At 51.6% G+C, this 18580-nt stretch overlaps 1 protein-coding gene and 1 non-coding gene across 2 annotated transcripts in view; both read left to right on the forward strand.

Annotated features, from left to right (window-relative positions):
* The window catches only part of DENND1C (DENN domain containing 1C), a 127545-nt gene that overhangs the window by 106543 nt on the left and 2422 nt on the right, over positions 1-18580 (forward strand). Inside the window, exons 17-22 of the mRNA XM_060253235.1 lie at positions 3625-3665; positions 4396-4467; positions 6858-6914; positions 8659-8787; positions 15086-15141; positions 16238-16451. Of these exons, the coding sequence (XP_060109218.1) occupies positions 3625-3665; positions 4396-4467; positions 6858-6914; positions 8659-8787; positions 15086-15141; positions 16238-16451 (569 nt within the window). The remainder of the gene's footprint in view (positions 1-3624; positions 3666-4395; positions 4468-6857; positions 6915-8658; positions 8788-15085; positions 15142-16237; positions 16452-18580) is intronic.
* On the forward strand, positions 18448-18514 carry TRNAT-AGU (transfer RNA threonine (anticodon AGU)). The gene has a single exon. It is a non-coding gene; the product is annotated as a tRNA-Thr (tRNA).

The raw sequence follows: 18580 nt of genomic DNA on the forward strand, positions 1-18580 counted from the left end.
GGGCGGGATATAAATCCAATATCTTCTTCTTCTAGTGTGCTCTGGGGCTATTTTTCCTGAGTTAAGACAAAAATGGGTGAGCCGGTGGCTAAAAACACTGTGAGCTAGCTCACACTCGCTCAGCTTAGAGGGAACATTAAAATTTTTCTTCCACTCATACGCTTCCCTCTTACACTTCCAAGAATCGATTGGAAGTGTAAGAAGGAAGCGTTGTATGTAGGGTTGCCATCCCCCAGGTGGGAGCAGGGGCTCCCCTGCTTTGGAGGCCCTCCCCCCACTTTAGGGTCATTAGAAAGTGTCTGCTGCGGTGGGTGTCTGCTGAGAACTGTATTATTCCCTATGGAAAATAATGGAGAATTGATCCACAGGTATCTGGGGCTCTGGGGGGCTGGTTTTTTGAGGTAGTGACACCAAATTTGCAGTATAGCATCCAGGGCCTCTCCCCAAAATACCCCCCAAGTTTCAAAAAGATTGGACCAGGGGGTCCAATTCTATAAGCCCCCCAAAAAGGTGCCCCTATCCTTCATTATTTCCTACAGAAGGAAAGCATTCAAAAGGTGTATGGTCCCTTTAAATGTGATGGCCAGAACTCCCTTGCTCCTGGCTCCACCCCCAAAGTCGCCTGGCTCCACCCCCAAAGTCGCCTAGCTCCACCCCAAAGTCTCCTGGCTCCACCTCCAAAGTCCTCAGATATTTCTTGAATTGGACTTGGCAATAGGGTTGCCAATCCCCAGGTGGGGGCAGGGGATCCCCTGGTTTGGAGACCCTCCCCCCGCTTCAGGGTCATCAGAAAGTGGGGGGAGGGGAGGGGAATGTCTGCTAGGAACTCTATTATTCCCTGTGGACATTTATTCCCATAGAAAATCATGGCTAATTGATCTGCGGGTATCCGAGGCCCTGGGGGGGCTGTTTTTTGGGGTAGAGGCACCAAATTTTCAGTATAGCATCTAGTGCCTCTCCCCAAAATACCCACCAAGTTTCAAAAAGATTGGACCAGGGGGTCCAATTCTATGAACCCCAAGAGAAGGTGGTGCCCCTATCCTTCATTATTTCCTATGGAAGGAAGGAAGTGAAAAGGTGTGCTGTCCCTTTAAATGTGATGGCCAGAACTCCCTTTGGAGTTCACTGATGCTTGTCACAGCCTTGATCTTGGCTCCACCCCTAATGTCTCCTGGCTCCACCCCCAAAGTCCCTAGATATTGCATTGGACTTGGCAACCCAACTTGGCAACCCTAGTTGTATGAGAGTGGAAGAAAAAGTGTAATGACTGAACAAGCTATGGCTTAGATAAAGCTTACAGTGAAACAGGGGAACAGACCAGTTTTGCCTGTCCCTTTGCGTTTTTTGTGAGTGCTGTTATGGGTTGAAGTTGTTCCGCTTACAGCCATTCTTTATGAATTGAATTTCCACAACCCTTTGTTGACAAAAGTCACATGGATTAAATAAATGACCACACTGGAGACATTTCGTAACTGAAAAATTTATTGAGTTGTACATCTTTAAGTGCTCATTTTGCTTCAGGTGCCTGCTGCATAGGGTGCTTTTTGCTTGTTCTCCAGCACCACCTGGGGACTGGCAACCATACTTCCAACTCTATGGTTCTCTAGACCAGGGGGGAGAAAAACTTCCAACTGAACATAGACCCCTGGTAAGGTGCAGTTGGGCAAAACACAGAGACGTGATACCGACGTGATCGTTTTGCCTGACAGTCAATTTTGATCACGGGTCGTTATGTAGAAAAATAGGTGAGGGGGCTCATTAGCATAACACATTAGCATATGCTGCTCCCCCCTACCCCAGCCAAAAGCAACCTGATGCAAGAAAGGAGAGCCCCGGACAAGCGAGGCCTGCTTGGGCTGCCTAGAGATCCAGCCAGCCTAGGGTTGCCAAGTCCGATTTAAGAAATATCTGGGCACTTTGGGGGTGGAGCCAGGAGACTTTGGAGGTGGAGCCAGGAGACATTAGGGGTGGAGCCAAGATCAAGGCCGTGACAAGCATAATTGAACTCCAAAGGGAGTTCTGGCCATCACATTTAAAGGGACGGCACACTTTTTCAATGCCTTCCTTCCATAGGAAATAATGAAGGATAGGGGCACCTTCTATTGGGGCTCATAGAATTGGACCCCCTGGTCCAACCTTTTTGAAACTTGGAGAGTATTTAGGGAAGAGGCACTGGATGGTATGTTGAAAATTTGGTGCCTCTACCTCAAAACACAGCCCCCCAGAGCCCCAGATACTCGTGGATCAATTCTCCATGATTTTCTATGGGAATAAATCTCCATAGGGAATAACAGAGTTCCCAGCAGACATTTCCCTCCCCTCCTCCCGGTTTCTGATGACCCTGAAGCAGGGGGAAGGCCTCCAAACTGGGGGATCCCCTGCCCCCACCTGGGGATTGGCAACCCTAAGCCAGCCCAAGGAGGTCTCGCTCGACTGGGGCTCTCCTTGGCCGCCTCCCCCACACACACACAGTCAAAGGGCCAGCAAGCCACCCGCTGCCCAAAATCACATCAGAAGTGGGGAAAAGGTTGGGGCGGTCTTCTCCAGGGGTTAATGAGGGCTGCTGGGGGCGTGGCAAAGCTCCTGGTGGCTGGCTGGCTGCCCGTTCTCCTAATCCAGGGATTGTTATGCAGCTGCACCTCCTATTCAGTGGACAAGGGAGGTGGGGAGGAAGAGGGGGAACCCTCAGAAAGGCTCAGGAGCTGCTCTCCTGTGGGCTCCTGCTGAATCTGAGGCCTGCTTTTGATTACAAGGAGGGGAGGTGTTTGAAGCAGCCCTTTGCCTCCTGAGCCCAGTTGCTCATAAGAATAGGGTTGCCAAGTCCAGTTCAAGAAATATCTGGGGAATTTGGGAGTGGAGCCAGGAGACTTTGGGGGTGGAGCCAGGAGACATTGGGGGCGGAGCCAGGAACAAGGGTGTGATAAGCATAATTGAACTCCATGGGAGTTCTGGCCATCACATTTAAAGGGACAGCCCACCTTCTTTTGGGGCTCATAGAATTGGACCCCCTGTCCCAATCGTTTTGAAACTTGGGGGGGTACTTTGGGGAGAGGCACTAGATACTATACTGAAGATTTGGTGCCTCTACCTCAAAAAACAGCTCCCCCAGAGCCCCCGAAACCTCCAGATCAATTCCCCATTATACTCTATGAGAATCGATCTCCACCTAGGGAATAATGAAGTGCTCAGCAGACGTTTTCCTCCCTCCCCGCCCCCCGTTTCCAGCGACTCTGAAGGAGGGATTGGCCTCTCTACTCACGAGTTGCTGCCAACTTCTTCCAAGTAACACAGACACCCCATCCCAAGAGGAAGCCTTTCAACTGGAGTCTGAATCGGAAGTGCAAAGGCACACGGTCCTCTGGGGGCGAGGCTTCCCCCCGCCGGCCAGCTGACTGGGGGCGGGAAGGAGCCTGGAAAGCAGAAGAACCCCCGCTGGGATCTGGGGATTGGCAAGCCTACATAGGATGCTCAGCCCTTGGCACTCCCTGAGCTGCCGGGGGCATATCTTTGTCTGCCAGCAGCCCTAAATAGACAATTCAAAGCCCCAGATCCTGAGAGGATTGTAGAAAGGCCAGGAAAGCCAAGCCCTTCAAGGGAACTCACCTGTGCCTTGTTCCTCCACAGGTAACATACACTCTTATCATCTGTGGGTGAAGAACCTGAAGGTAAGAATTTGGCCTTCTCCTCTTGCTCTCTAGCGGTCCCGTGGCACAGAGTGGTAAAGCAGCAGTACTATGGTCTGAACTCTCTGCTCACGACCTGAGTTCGATTCCAGCGGAAGCTGGTTCAGGTAGCCGGCCCAAGGTTGACTCAGCCTTCCAGTCTTCCGAGGTCGGTCAAATGAGTCCCCAGCTTGCTGGGGAGAAAGTGGAGATGACTGGGGAAGGCAATGGCAAACCACCCCGTAAAAAGCGTGCTGTGAAAACGTGAAAGCAACGTCACCCCAGAGTCGGAAACGACTGGTGGTTGCACAGGGGACCTTTCCTTTTCCTTTCCTGTTGTGTCTTGCATTTCAGTCCCTGAATTTACAACACAGCACCACTTTACAACACAGCACGGGAAACCGCGGGTCACCTGACTGTAGAGACTGTTGACCGCCAATTAAGACCTGTGGCACAAACTTTAACCAGGCAGGATTGGACAGGACAGGAGAGTAGGTTGTTCCGGGCGGTTGCATAGAAGCGGAGACCTGGCCCCGCCATGCTGTCTTTGTAATGCACGCTTCAATAAAGTATGTTTGCTGTCGAACGTCTCCAAGCCCTGTACATTACAGTTGTTGTTACAATATAATTGCTATTCTAGTGCTACGTGGTTTGCTGTTTTTCCTGCCACCCAGAAGTTGGCAATCCTGCAACAGAGGTTTGATGTCATTTGTGTTGTTCTTTGTCTCTCCAGAAAGGTGGAGGAGCCCTGATCAATACCGTGAAAAACAAGGCCAATCCTGCTGTCCGGAGCGCGTATCAATACGTAAGAACCTCAAGCGATTGTTGCCGGTGCCTTCGGTGTGCCAGCGAGCTGCTCTTTCCCCTCGGCTTTCTACCCAGAGTCTTGTCCTGCTGCCTCCCAGTTCCCTGGCTAGGCTGGCCAGGTCTAATTCAAGAAAAGCTGGGGACTTTGGGGGTGGAGCCAGGAGACTTTGAGGGTGGAGCCAGGAGGTTTCGAGGGTGGAGCCAGGAGCAAAGGTGTGACAAGCATGATTAAACATGATTAAATTAAGGGAGTTCGGGCCATCACATTTAAAGGGACCGCACACCTTTTCAATGCCTTCCCTCCACTGGAAATAATGAAGGAGAGGGGCACCTTCTTTTGGGGCTCATAGAATTGGACCCCCTGGTCACCCCCAATGCCTCCTCGCTCCACCCACAAGGTCCCCAGATATTTCTTGAATTGCACTTGTTCCCAGCACTTTGGGACATGGTAACCTTTCAATCTAAATCAGCGGTTCACATAAATCAATACTGCAAATCTATGGTTGTCCTTAAAATTCCTTTGAGTTTGTTTATTTATTTATTTATTTATTTTTATTTGTGATTTGTATCCCACCCTTCCCACAAGTGGCTCAGGGCGGCTTCCAGAAATTGGTCAGACATAAAAATTAAACAATTTTAAGTATATAAACAATGAAACATTTAAAACAGTTAAAACCTTACAAACCAGTAAACATTCCAAATACATATAAAAACAGACGTCTGGCAAGCTACATTGAGTTCTCATCTTAGCTTGGTGTAGGCTAGCCGGAAGAGGGTCGTCTTACAGGCCCTGCGGAACTGAACAAGGTCCTGCAGGGCTCTCACCTCCTCCGGCAGCTGATTCCACCATGTAGGGGCCATAACGGAGAAAGCCCTTTCTCTGGTGGATTTCAAGCGGGCTTCTTTTGGCCCAGGGATAGTGAGGAGATTTTGTGTTCCCGACCTCAGTACTCTCTGGGGAACATGTGGGGAGAGACGGTCCTTCAGGTAGGCAGGTCCCAGGCCATATAGGGCTTTAAAGGTAATAACCAGCACCTTGTACCGGACTCGGTATATCACTGGAAGCCAGTGCAGGGTCCGAAGACCCGGCCGAATGTGTCCCCACTTTGGGAGACCCAATAACAGCCGGGCCGCGGCATTCTGCACCAGCTGCAATTTCCGAGTTCGGGACAAGGGCAGCCTCATGTAGAGGGCATTGCAGTAGTCCAACCTCGAGGTGACCGTAGCGTGGATCACTGTTGCTAAGTCGTCACGCTCCAGGAAGGGGGCCAGCTGCCTTGCCCGCCTAAGATGAAAAAACGCGGACTTGGCAGCGGCTGCTATCTGAGCCTCCATCTTTAGGGAAGGCTCCAACAGCACCCCCAAGCTCCTGACCCTGTCCGCCGCTATCAGCGGCGCACCGTCAAAAACTGGTAGGGGGATTCCCCCTCCCGGGCTGCGGCGCCCCAAGCAAAGGACCTCTGTCTTCGCAGGATTTAGCCTCAGCCCACTCAGTCTGAGCCACTCAGCCACGGCCCGTAATGCCCGTTCAAGATTTTCCGGGGCGCAGACCGGCTGGCCGTCCATCAGTAGATAGAGCTGGGTGTCATCAGTGTACTGGTGACACCCTAGCCCGTACCTTCGTGCAGTCTGGGCAAGAGGCCGCATGTAGATGTTAAATAACATCGGGGAAAGAACCGCCCCTTGGGGCACACCACAGTCGAGTGTGCACCTCCGGGATAGCTCCCCCCCAATTGCGACCCTTTGTCCCCGACCTTCCAGGAAAGAGGAAAGCCACTGTAAGGCCAACCCCTGAATCCCTGCGTCGGCGAGGCGGCACGTCAGTAGCCGATGGTCGACCGTGTCGAAAGCAGCCGACAGGTCTAACAACATCAGCACCGTCGAGCCACCCCGATCCAGATACTGTTGAAGGTCATCCACTAGGGCAACCAACACCGTCTCTGTCCCATGTCCCGGGCGAAAGCCGGACTGAAATGGGTCAAGGACGGAAGCGTCCTCCAGGAAAGTCTGTAACTGCGTCGCCACTGCCCTCTCAATAAGTTTGCCCAAAAAGGGCAGATTTGAGACCAGCCGATAGTGTGCCAATTGGGCCGGATCTAAAGATGGTTTTTTTAGGAGGGGACGGACCACAGCCTCTTTGAGCGGCGTTGGAAAATGCCCTTCCGTCAGGGATCTATTTATGATATCCCGTACAGGATATCTGAGATCCCTCTGGCAGGATTTAATAAGCCAGGAAGGGCATGGGTCCAATTTACAAGTTGTTGGGCGAGCCGATAAGAGAATCCTGTCAACTTCCTCCAGGCTGAGGGGGCTAAAGCCATCCAGAGTATAGTCTGAAGACAGGCTCGGGCCTGTCATCCATCTCACTTCCTGTCCACATTTCTCTAGGCCAAGGTCCAGGCTAAAATGGGGCTGAAGAATATGCGGAGCCACCGGCTGGAAAAGGTAAGGACCATTCCTCCCCCTTCTTTTTGAAATTTTCCTTTAAACGCTTTACGACTGGGTCCACAAAATGACTGCCCCAGGAGGTGGAGCCAGCCACAAAATGGCTGCCCCGGGAGGTGGAGCCAGCCACAAAATGGCTGCCCCGGGAGTAGAGCCAGCCACAAAATGGCTGCCCTGGGAGGTGGGGCCAGCCACAAAATGGCTGCCCCAGGAGTGGAGCCAGCCACAAAATGGCTGCCATGGGAGGTGGAGCCAGCCACAAAATGGCTGCCCCAGGAGGTGGAGCCAACCACTAAATGGCTGCCCCAGGAGGTGGAGCCAGCCACGAAATGGCTGCTGCAGGAGGAGGAGCCAGTCACAGAATATTAAGGAGAGTGATTATACATAACTCTAATACTAATCCTTCAGCATTTCAGACATGAGCTCTGTATAACAGGATACCATTTAAAATGAATATATATTTTAAAATACTTCCTTGTGTACATCTTCAGTTATGCATTGAAGATCCTTGTGCAGCCTATAAACCTAAATCAGCCGGCAGGTGCTGTGAGAGCCCTCTCAGCCCCACCCACCTCACAGGGTGTCTGTTGTGGGGGAGGAAGATAAAGGAGATTGTGAGCCGCTCCGAGACTCTGAGATTCGGAGTGGAGGGCGGGATATAAATCCAGTATCATCATCTTCTTCTTCTAGTGGGGGCGGCTTTTGCTGAAGCATCTTTTAAAAACTGTTCAACCAATCAAAAGCCCTGCTGGGCATGAGCTCTACCCAGCCCCGTCCACTTTCTCAAAACACTTGAAGAGCAGCGGAAAAGGTGTCAAAGGGCACGATGGTGCCAGCGATGGTAGCTTAATGTGCACATGAATGCTTATTTGCGGGTTTTGTGTCCTTTGCTGTATTTATAGAAGATGAATGCTCAAGGCTGTTTTTTTGCCTGGCACAGAACTAGGAACTGGCCTCTCTGATATCAGACATCTGAAATTATTCCTAGTGAGACCACAGTCATCGTTTCTATATTTTATACCTTTTTGTGCGGAAATGCACCATGCTGACCGTTATGTTCTTTGTATCTCGTTGTGCCTCAAAGAAGTATACGTCGTGTCTTTGCTCAGGTGCTGTCTTCCCTTTTCTGTGTCTTTCTGAACACACTCCCTTCCGGCTTTCTTGTGATTGGCTGCTTCTGCAAGTCACATGCTTTCACCCCTGCTCAGTAATGCACTTTCAAGTGGATTTTGCCATTTCACACACAGCGACAATGTCCATTGAAACGGCTTCATTCGGTGCATGCAGAAATTCTTCTGCTACGATGTGTTATCACCGTCCTCTTTAGGCGCTTTCACCATTGCTGAACGATGCACTTTCCATCCATGTTTTCGCAGCTGGGCTTTACAGCGGGGAATGGCAAAATCCACTTGCAAATGATTGCTAAAGAGCATCAAGAGTGAACTGAAAGTGCGTCAAAAGTGAACTGAGAGTGCATTGCTCAGGCTGATTCCGCACTCACCTTTCTCCGGGGCGGGCTTCCGTTTCTGGGCGGAGCAAACTGGCGATTTCGCACCAGTTGCTCACCGCTGGCATTTTGCACGGGGCAAATCGTGGGTTTGCTCTGCACAAGTTGCCAATTTGCTCCGCCCAGAAACGGAAGCCCGCCCCGGAGAAAGATGAGTGCGGAATCAGCCTCAGAGCTCTCTGACTTTCTGGGGATGGGAGAAGAGGTTGCATCCAATGTAATTCCAATTTCCACTAGGACTCCAGTATGGACCAGCCTCAGCTGGGAGACGGTTCCCTGCAGATCTCAAGCCCCATCCAGGCGACCAGGAACAGCCAGTTGGAGAGCTTGCAGAGCCGGCTGCCCATCACTCAGCACTTTGGGAAAGTAAGGAGGAAGCAGAGATCAAAAAACAAAATGCAGGGAGGGACACTGTTGCCAGGAAGACAACTGCCTGGAGTCCACGTCTGCCTAACGTCGATGTTAGAGCTGCCAAATCCAATTCAAGAAATATCTGGGGACTTTGGGGGTGGAGCCAGGAGACATTGGGGGGTGGAGCCAGGAGATATTGGGGGGTGGAGCCAGGAGCGAGGGTGTGACAAGCATGATTGAACTCCGAAGGGAGTTCTGGCCATCACATTGAAAGGGACGGCACACCTTTTCAATTCCTTCCTTCCATAGGAAATAATGAAGAATAGGGGCACCTTCTTTTGGGGCTCATAGAATTGGACCCCCTGGTCCAATCTTTTTGAAACTTGGGGGGTATTTTGGGGAGAGGCACTAGATGCTATACTGAAAGTTTGGTGCCTCTACTCCAAAAAACAGCCCCCCCAGAGCCCCAGATATACGTGGTTCAATTGTCCATGATTTTCTATGGGAATAAATCTCCATAGGGAATAACAGAGTTCCCAGCAGACATTTCCCTCCCTTCCCCCCGCTTTCTGACGACCCTGAAGCGGGGGGGGGGGAGGGTCTCCAAACCAGGGGATCCCCTGCCCCCACCCAGGGGCGTAGCTAGGGCTTTGGGGGCCCGGGGCCCAAGATTTATGTGGGCCCCCCTACGTGTGTGCACGCCACCGGAAACAGGAAGTGACGTCACTTCCAGCGATGTCACTTCCGGTGACATCATGCCACCGCCGGAAACAGGAAGTGACATCACTTCCTGTGACATCATTTCCCCCGTGCCACCTGCCGGAAACGGGAAGTGATTCCTGAAAACTTATACTCTGGAACTTTTGTTGATCTCTGAGGAGCCGGTGGACTTTGACCTAGGAGTAATCCAAGTAAAGTTAAGCCATTTTTCAAAAAAAACCGGGGCCCAGAAGTATTTAACAGCACTGTGCCAACAGCAGCCATGCCAGCACATTACCTATCATTTCCCCAGGTGATCCAGGTTACTTTTTAAAATCTTCTTGGGGACTTCTCCGTGGCTGCAGAAGTTCTGTACCGATGTTACCTGGAACGCTTTGAAAGGAAGGCCAGGATCACGCACAATCGCTATTGCGGGGGTGGCCGAACTTGCTTAATGTAAGAGCCACACAGAATAAATGTCAGATGTTTGAAAGCCACAAGGAAGGAAGGAAGACAGACAGACAGATGATTTATATTCTGCCCTCCACTCTGAGTCTCAGAATGGCTCACAATCTCCTTTATCTTCCTCCCCCACAACAAACACCCTGTGAGATAGGTGGCACTGAGAGAGCTCTCCCAGAAGCTGCCCTTTCAAGGACAATTGCTACGAGAGCTGTGGCTGACCCAAGGCCATTCCAGCAGATGCAAGTGGAGGCGTGAGGAATCAAACCTGGTTCTCCCAGATAAGAGTCTGCACACTTAACCACTACAATGGGAGGGAGGAAGGAAATGGATGGGGAGGGAGGGAGAAGTGGAAAGAAATATACTTTAACTTTAAATGCACTCTCCAAGTCACCAGCTAGCTTGGCAAAGTGATTTAAAGAGACAAATGCCTTCTCCAAGCCAGCTACAGGGCAGTGGGGATTTCAAGAAACCTGGACTGGCCACAAAAACAAAAGCTCTGTGTTAGAAACTGCGTTCTCATGGGGAATTTGCAACCTCGAGTGACAGACATGTCCATTCACAACCAATTTTAGATCCAAAACCTTCAGGAGTAACTCAAGAAAGTTTTGAGAGCCACACGATATGTGTGAAAGAGGCACATGTGGCTCCCGAGCAGCAGTTTGGCCACCCCTGTGCTACTGGTAACCCCCAGGTCCTTGAACTCAAACTGCACTCCCCAACAGGCTGTGGCACAGTGGAGCAGTCCCCTCTACTCCAAAGCAATTTGGGGCCAGTCTCCATCAGCCTGACCTACCTCAAAGGGTTGCTGTGAGGACACAACACAGCTCCTTAGCTGAGATCAAAGTGCACTGGACAGAGGAGCAGATCAACACAGCAGGCAGGGGACCCCTCCACCCCCAGCCCCCGGGGCTGTGGCGGCACGGAGGCCATTGGGCGTGGGGAGAGCCAAACTCACTTAATGAAAGAGCCACATAAAGTAAACATCCGATGTTTGAGAGTTGCAAGACATGCGCATCAGGGGAAGGAAGGAAGGAATCACAGAATCCTAGAGTTGGAAGGGACCTCTAGGGTCATCTAGTCCAACCCCCTGCACAATGCAGGAAACTCACAAACACCTCCCCCTAAATTCACAGGATCTTCATTGCTGTCAGATGGCCATCTAGACTCTGTTTAAAAACCTCCAAGGAAGGAGAGCCCACCACCTCCCGAGGAAGATGGGGAAGGAGAGGTGGGAAGAAAGCAACTTTAACTTTAAATGCATTCTCCAATCTGCCAGCTGACTTGGCTTGGAGAAGCGATTTAAAGAGAGAAATGCCTTCTCCACAGATCAATTTTCCATTGTACCCTATGAACTCAGCAAAGAGAAGCCGAGATAGGACAAGGGGGGGAAGTATTCTGCCATATATAGAAGGAAAAAGGCAACAGAGAGATGGTGCAGATGTACCTGTGGGATCAGGGAGTAGAAAAAAGGGGAGGGTTTTGAGAAGCACAGGAACAGAAACACCTGCATGGCTAGGAGGAGTATCTGTATTTCTCATTAGCTTTGTATTACCTTTCTGAGGCTTGTGACACTGGAGTACAACCTCTGAGTGGAGACAGGGTAAATGAAAGAAGCAAATTTATATACATAATTATGTTAGAATTTTTGCGCCGAGCAAGGATACAGCGACTGGGCCAGACTTTTGATCTGAGCCATGAAACTGTCCATGTTGCCCTCAACGGCGGTAAAGTCCAGCGGGAAGCTCTCCACCGGCAGCCCTGCCGCCTCGCTCCGCTGGCGGGCCGCCGCCCGCCTGCTGCTGCCCCCGCCGCCTCCAGCTTTTCCTGCCCTTCCTGCCGCCGGGCCCCCAGTGCAGCAGCCCCAAGAGCAGCAGCAGCGGCAGCCTCTGCACCGTCCCTCTGCCCATCGCGCCGCGGAGCCACCGGCCGGGAAGGAGGGGGAGAGGAAGGAGCTGCGGCGGCTCGAGGGCGCCTCGGGGACGCTGCGCTCTGCCCCTGGCGGCGAGCGGCGCTTCGCGGACTCTGCGTCGGGGGGCTCCCACTGGCAGCCTGCGCCCGCCCGCCCAGGGTCTAGCCGCGGGGAGGGAAGCGGGAGCCAGTGCCTGACGGTGCCCGAGCGGCCAGGGCTCAAGAGCAGCAGCAGCGGCAGCCTCTGCACCGCCACCGTTCCTCTGCCCATCGCGCCGCGGAGCCACTGGCCGGGAAGGAGGGAGAGGAAGGAGCTGCAGCGGCTCGAGGGCGCCTCGGGGACGCCACGCTCTGCCCCTGGCGGCGAGCGGCGCTTCGCGGACTCTGCGTCGGGGGCTCCCACCGGCGGCCTGCGCCTGCCCGCCCGCCCAGGGTCTCGCCGCGGGGAGGGAAGCGGGAGCCAGTGCCTGACGGTGCCCGAGCGGCCGGGGCTCTGCGAGGGGCCCCCCAGACCTGCAGGGGCCCCCGAGACCCGGGGCGGCCCGCCCTCCCCGCCCCCCCCCTCTTTACGCCACTGCCCCACCTGGGGATTAATGGAAAATACAAAGCGCACAGCTTACCGTGAAAACCAGCTTCCGTCTCTAAATAAACTAAATCAACAACATAAGAAATCATGAACATATATTAACTCATAAACAACCATGTGATTAGTCCTTGATAGAAAAGGGAACGTATACACCAAGAGTTCATTCGATTTTTATAGCAAATTGCTCAGTTCATTCCTTGAAATCCCGGTGCAGTAATGAAGATGCTCAGTGTCTATTGATGGACGCAGCCAGTGATCCAAATTTGAGAAGACAAGGTCCTACTGGAACCCTCGTTTCGCCTGAGCTTCTTCAAGCTGCAAATAATCCTCTAAGCCATTTCTTCAGACCATGGGCAAAAAATGCCAATTATACTTGTATCAGAGGCACTTGGCAACCCTAATGGATGTACAGCGAGTGCCAATGTATTGCAGATGTCTCTGAAGTTGCTGCAGGGCTTCAGCGTTGGAGAGTCTCTTCATCAGAAAAATAGATCAAGATGGGTCACTGTGTTAATCTGTAGCAGTAGAAAAGAGCGAGAGCCCAGGAGCACCTTCAAGACAGCAATTACACACACGAAGACCAGTTTCCCACTTACCTTACGCCGCTCACACGTTCTTCTTCTCAGTGGGGCTTCCAACTTCACACTACCTGCCCCGGGGCTGCAGCCAGCATTGGCTTTTTTGCACCACAAACAGAAACCTCTAAAAGCCAGTTTCTGTTTGCTGCGTGAAAACGCCGATGCTGGCTGCAGCCGCGAGGCAGATAGCGTGAAATTGGAGGGAAGCCCCACTGAGAAGAGGAATGTGAGAGCGGCGTAAGCCGAGTGGGAAATCAGTCCCTGAAATGCACTTTCGATCCACTTTCCGACTGGATTTTGCCAGCTCACACATTATAATCCAATTGGAGAGTGCATTGAAAGTGTGTTATTTGGTGTGCGTGATCACAGCCAAAGACTTAACAAAATCCAGATTCCAAAACCTTCATATACCAAAGAGGCATCTTTGGAGCATCTTAAAGACTAACATTTGTGACACGGGAGCAGTTCTCATGAGCTAGTTTGGTGTAGTGGTGTGGACTCTTATCTGGTGTAAGTGTGTGGTGTGTGTGGACTCTTATCTGGGAGAACTGAGTTTGATTCCCCATTCCTCCCCTTGCCGCTGCTGGAATGGCCTTGGGTCAGCCAGAGCTCTAGCAAGAGTTGTCCTTGAAAGGGCAGCATCTGGGCGAGCTCTCTCAGCCCCACGTACCTTGCAGGCTGAGTTAGTGTGAGCTAGCTCCCAGATTTTTAGCCTCCAGCTCACACATTTTTGTCTTAGCTCAGGAAGGAGGGCCCCAGAGCACACTAACTCATGCAGTAGCTCACAACTTTAATGGCAGTCGCTCACAAAGTGAAATTCCTGTTCACAGGACTCTGCAGCTTACAGGGAACATCGCTTGCAGGGTGTCCCTTGTGGGGAGGGGGAGGGGAAGGAGATGGTCAGCTGCTCTGAGACTCCTTTGGCTAGCGAAGGGCAGGTTGTAATCCAATCTCCTCCTCCTCTTCTTTGTGAAGAAGTGAGAAGTGACTCATGTAAAAGTTCTCACCCTGCCACAAGGTACTACTGGACTCTTGGTCTTTTCTACTTCATCAGAGAGCTTATTCTTGTAAGCTTATAGCCCCCAAAATCTTGGCAGTCGCTGTTCCTGGACTCAGATCTAGCTGTTCTACTACAGGTGACCAGAGTCACCCTCCTGAATCTCTAATTCTGTGGCCACCACCTTGGTACTCAACGGCTCTCCAACCCACCTCCCCTTTGGGTAGGCTTGCCAATCCCCAGGTCCCAGCGGGGGTTCTTCCGCTTTCCCAGGCTCCTTCTCGCCCCCAGTCAGCTGGCCGGCGGGGGGAGGGAAGCCCCACCCCCAGAGGACCATGTGCCTTCCCACCTCCGGAGGCTCCAGTTTCCGATTGAAAGGCTTCCTCTTGGGATGGGGTGTCTGTGCCACTTTGAAGAAGTTGGCAGCATGAGTAGAGAGGCCAATCCCTCCCTTCAGAGTCACCAGAAACGGGGGTGGGAGGAACGTCTGCTGAGCACTTCATTATTCCCTATGTGGAGATTGATTCTCATAGGGTAGAATGGGGAATTGATCTGGAGGTTTCAGGGGCTCTGGGGGAGCTGTTTTTTTGAGTATAGTTTTCAGTATAGTAGCTAGTGCCTCTCCCCAAGTACCTCCCAAGTTTCAAAACGATTGGACCAGGGGGGTCCAATTCTATGAGCCCCGAAAGAAGGTGCCCCTATCCTTCATTATTTCCTATGGAAGGAAGACATTTAAAAAGGTGTGCTGTCCCTTTAAATGTGATGGCCAGAACTCCCTTGGAGTTCAATTATGCTTGTCACACCCTTGCTCCTGGCTCCACCCCCAATGTCTCCTGGCTCTGCCCCAATGTCTCCTGGCTCCACCCCCAAAGTCTCCTGGCTCCACCCCCAAAGTCCCCAGATATTTCTTGAATTGGACTTGACAACCCTACCTTTGGGTGGGGAATGTGGCAGTGAGCGTCGCAGAGGCTGGAGCAAGAAGAACCACAGACTGGACAGGGCAAAGGGGACAAAGGCAAAAGACCCCTGAAAGATGTCAGGTCGAAGGGATTGTCTAACACATTCTCTTTCCCTTTCCAGTCTCGTCCTCGGAGGCCGCAAAGACAGAACAGTTCCTCAGAACTGCAGGCGCACAGGTAGGGTGCGCCAAGCAAACAGGTCGCCCACTTGCTCAGCTGCAACTGAGAGCCATTTTGGTGTAGTGGTTAAGTGCGCAGACTCTTATCTGGGAGAACCAGGTTTGATTCCCCACTCCTCCATATGCAGCTGCTGATGTTACCTTGGGTCAGCCACAAGTTCTCTCAGGGCTGTCCTCTCAAGAGCAGTTTCTGTCAGAGCTCTCTCAGCCCCACCAACCTCACAGGCAGTGTTCCCCCTAAGCTGAGTTAGCGTGAGCTATCTCACAGATTTGGAGCCTCCAGCTCACAGATTCTTGTCTCAGCTCAGGAAGGATGACCCCAGAGCACAATAATTTATGCAGTGGCTCACAACTTTGAACATGAGCATATGAAGCTGCCTTATATTGAATCAGACCCTTGGTCCATCAAGTCAGTATTGTTTTCTCAGACTGGCAGCAGCTCTCCAGGGTCTCCAGCTGAGGTTTTTCACACCTCTTTGCCTGGACCCTTTTTAGTGGGAGATTCCGGGGATTGAACCTGGGATCTTCTGCTTCCCAAGCAGATGCTCTACCACTGAGGCACCGTCCCTCCCCTATAATGCCAATAGTTCACAAAGTAGAATTTTTTGCTCACCTTAGAGGGAACATTGCTCACAGGGTGTCTGTTGTGGGGAGGGGAAAGGAGATTGTATGCCACTCTGAGACTCCTTTGGCTAGCAAAGGGTGGGTTATAAATCCAATCTCTTTTTCTTCTTCCTTCTCAGTTGTAAAGCCCTGCGTGGGACTGGGGTATTGGAAGGACTGTCTTCTCTCGTATGTTCCTGCCCAGAAATTAAAATCACAAGGAGAGGCCCTCCTGACTGTCCCGTCAATCAAAGAAGCTTGTTTAGTTGGCACATGAGACAGGGCCTTTTCAGTGGAGGCCCCACGATTCCAGAATAGCCTCCCCAGGGAGGTGCATCTGGCCCCCCTCACTTTTGATTTTTAGGCAACGGCAGATCAGTTTTATTTAGGACTGCACTGGATGAAAATGGTCCTAAAACTGTGTTTTTAAATGTTGATATATTTTGCGTATTCTGTGTTTGTTCTTTCATGGCTATTCCCTCCTTTTCCAGCACAGCTCCCCCGGATTCCACCTTGGAGCCTGATGCCTTCCCTGTTGGAGGTGAAGATCTAGACGAGGAATTCCTTGATCCAGGGGGGATTGACCTCTTAGGAGAGATCTTTGAGACGCTCAGCTTCCTAGAACCCAGCCGAGCGGGGCGGCCTCTTTATGGAACACGCAGCTTGGACTTCTCTAGCTTGGAGGACAGAAACTTCTATGCTCAGGTAGGGCCCTCTGAGGCCTAGGTCTCAGGTTCCCCTGAAGCCAGGTGCAAAGAACACAAGAACATAAGAGAAGCCATGTTGGATCAGGCCAATGGACCATCCAGTCCAACACTCTGTGTTACACAGTGGTCAAAAAACCCAGGTGCCATCAGGAGGTCCACCAGTAGGGCCAGGACACTAGAAGCCCTCCCACTGTGCCCCCCCCAAGCACCAAGAATACAGAGCATCACTGCCCCAGACATAAGAACATAAGAGAAGCCATGTTGGAACAGGTCAATGGACCATCCAGTCCAACACTCTGTGTCACATAAGAATATAAGAGAAGCCATATTGGATCAGGCCAATGGCCTATCCAGTCCATGACTCTGTGTGGTCAAAAAACCCAGGTGCCATCAGGAGGTCCATCAGTGGGGCCAGGACACCAGAAGCCCTCCCACTGTGCCCTTCCAAGAATATAGAGCATCACTGCCCCAGACATAAGAACATAAGAGAAGCCATGTTGGATCAGGCCAATGGACCATCCAATCCAACACTCTGTGTCCCACAGTGGCCAGAACAATCCATGTGCTGTTGGGAGGTCCATCAGTGGGGCCAGGACACTAGAAGCCCTCCCACTGTGCCCCCACAAGCACCAAGAATACAGAGCATCCCTGCTGCAGAGAGAGCATTCCAACAATGCTCTGTGGCTAATAGCCACTGATCAGCCTCTGCTCCATGTGTTTATCCAATCCCCTCTTGAAGCTGGCTATGCTTGTAGCCGCCACCACCTCCTGTGGCAGTGAATTCCACGTGTTAATCACCCTTTGGGTGAAGAAGGACTTCCTTTTATCCGTTCTAACCTGACTGCTCAGCAGTTTCACGGAGTGCCTACGAGTTCTTGTCTTGCGAGAAAGGGGAGAAAAGTTCTTTCTCTGCCTTCTCTATCACAGGCACAATCAATATAAGAGAACATAAGAGAAGCCATGTTGGATCAGGCCAATGGCCTATCCAGTCCAACATTCTGTGTCACACAGTGGCAAAAAAAAAAAAAACCAGGCACCCTCAGGAGGTCCATCAGTGGGGCCAGGACACTAGAAGTCCTCCCACTGTGCCCCCCCCCCCCAAAGCACCAAGAAGACAGAGCATCACTGCCCAGACATAAGAAGCCATGTTGGATCAGGCTAATGGCCCATCCAGTCCAACTGTCTGTGTCACACAGTGGCCAAAAAAACCAAGTGCCATCAGGAGGTCCATCAGTGGAGCCAGGACACTAGAAGCCCTCCCACTGTTTCCCTCACCCTCCAAGCACCAAGAATACAGAGCATTACTGCCCCAGACAGTTCCAACAATACGCTGTGGCTAATAGCCACCGATGGACTCTGCTCCATGTGTTTATCCAATTTGCTTTTTCAAGCTGTCTGTGCTTGTAGCTGCCACCACCTCCTGTAGCAGTGAATTCCATGTGTTAATCACCCTTTGAGTGAAGAACTTCCTTTTATCTGTTCTAACCTGACTGCTCAGCAATTTCACAGAGTGCCCACAAGTTCTTGTCTTTCTCTACCTTCTCTATCCCATGCACAATCTTGTCAACCTCTATCATGTCACCCCACAGTTGACGTTTCTCCAAGCTAAAGAGCCCCAAGCATTTCTATCTTTCTTCATAGGGAAAATGATCTGACAACATTAGCCAACTAGAACGTCCTCTCTATTCTTCCAAATTCTATGCTATATGGCAGGGGTGGCCAACGGTAGCTCTCCAGATGTTTTTGCCTACAACTCCCATCAGCCCCAGCCATTGGCCATGCTGGCTGTGGCTGATGGGAGTTGTAGGCAAAAAAACATCTGGAGAGCTACCGTTGGCCACCCCTGCTATATGGTTTCCTATTCTAGAATATCTCATTTCACAAGTTATTCCAGATATAGTCGATGTCCTTTCTTTGTGGTACTGTTTACATTTTGGCTAACACAGTGATTAGATGTCAAAAAGACAGGGATTTCCAGTACGGTGGGGAGGGACGGTGGCTCAGTGGTAGAGCATCTGCTTAGTAAGCAGAAGGTCCCAGGTTCAATCCCTGGCATCTCCAAAAAAGGGTCCAGGCAAATAGGTGTGAAAAACCTCAGCTTGAGACCCTGGAGAGCCGCTGCCAGTC

This window comes from Heteronotia binoei, chromosome 13 (assembly GCF_032191835.1).
Source record: "Heteronotia binoei isolate CCM8104 ecotype False Entrance Well chromosome 13, APGP_CSIRO_Hbin_v1, whole genome shotgun sequence".
In the NCBI taxonomy this organism is placed as follows: domain Eukaryota; kingdom Metazoa; phylum Chordata; class Lepidosauria; order Squamata; family Gekkonidae; genus Heteronotia; species Heteronotia binoei.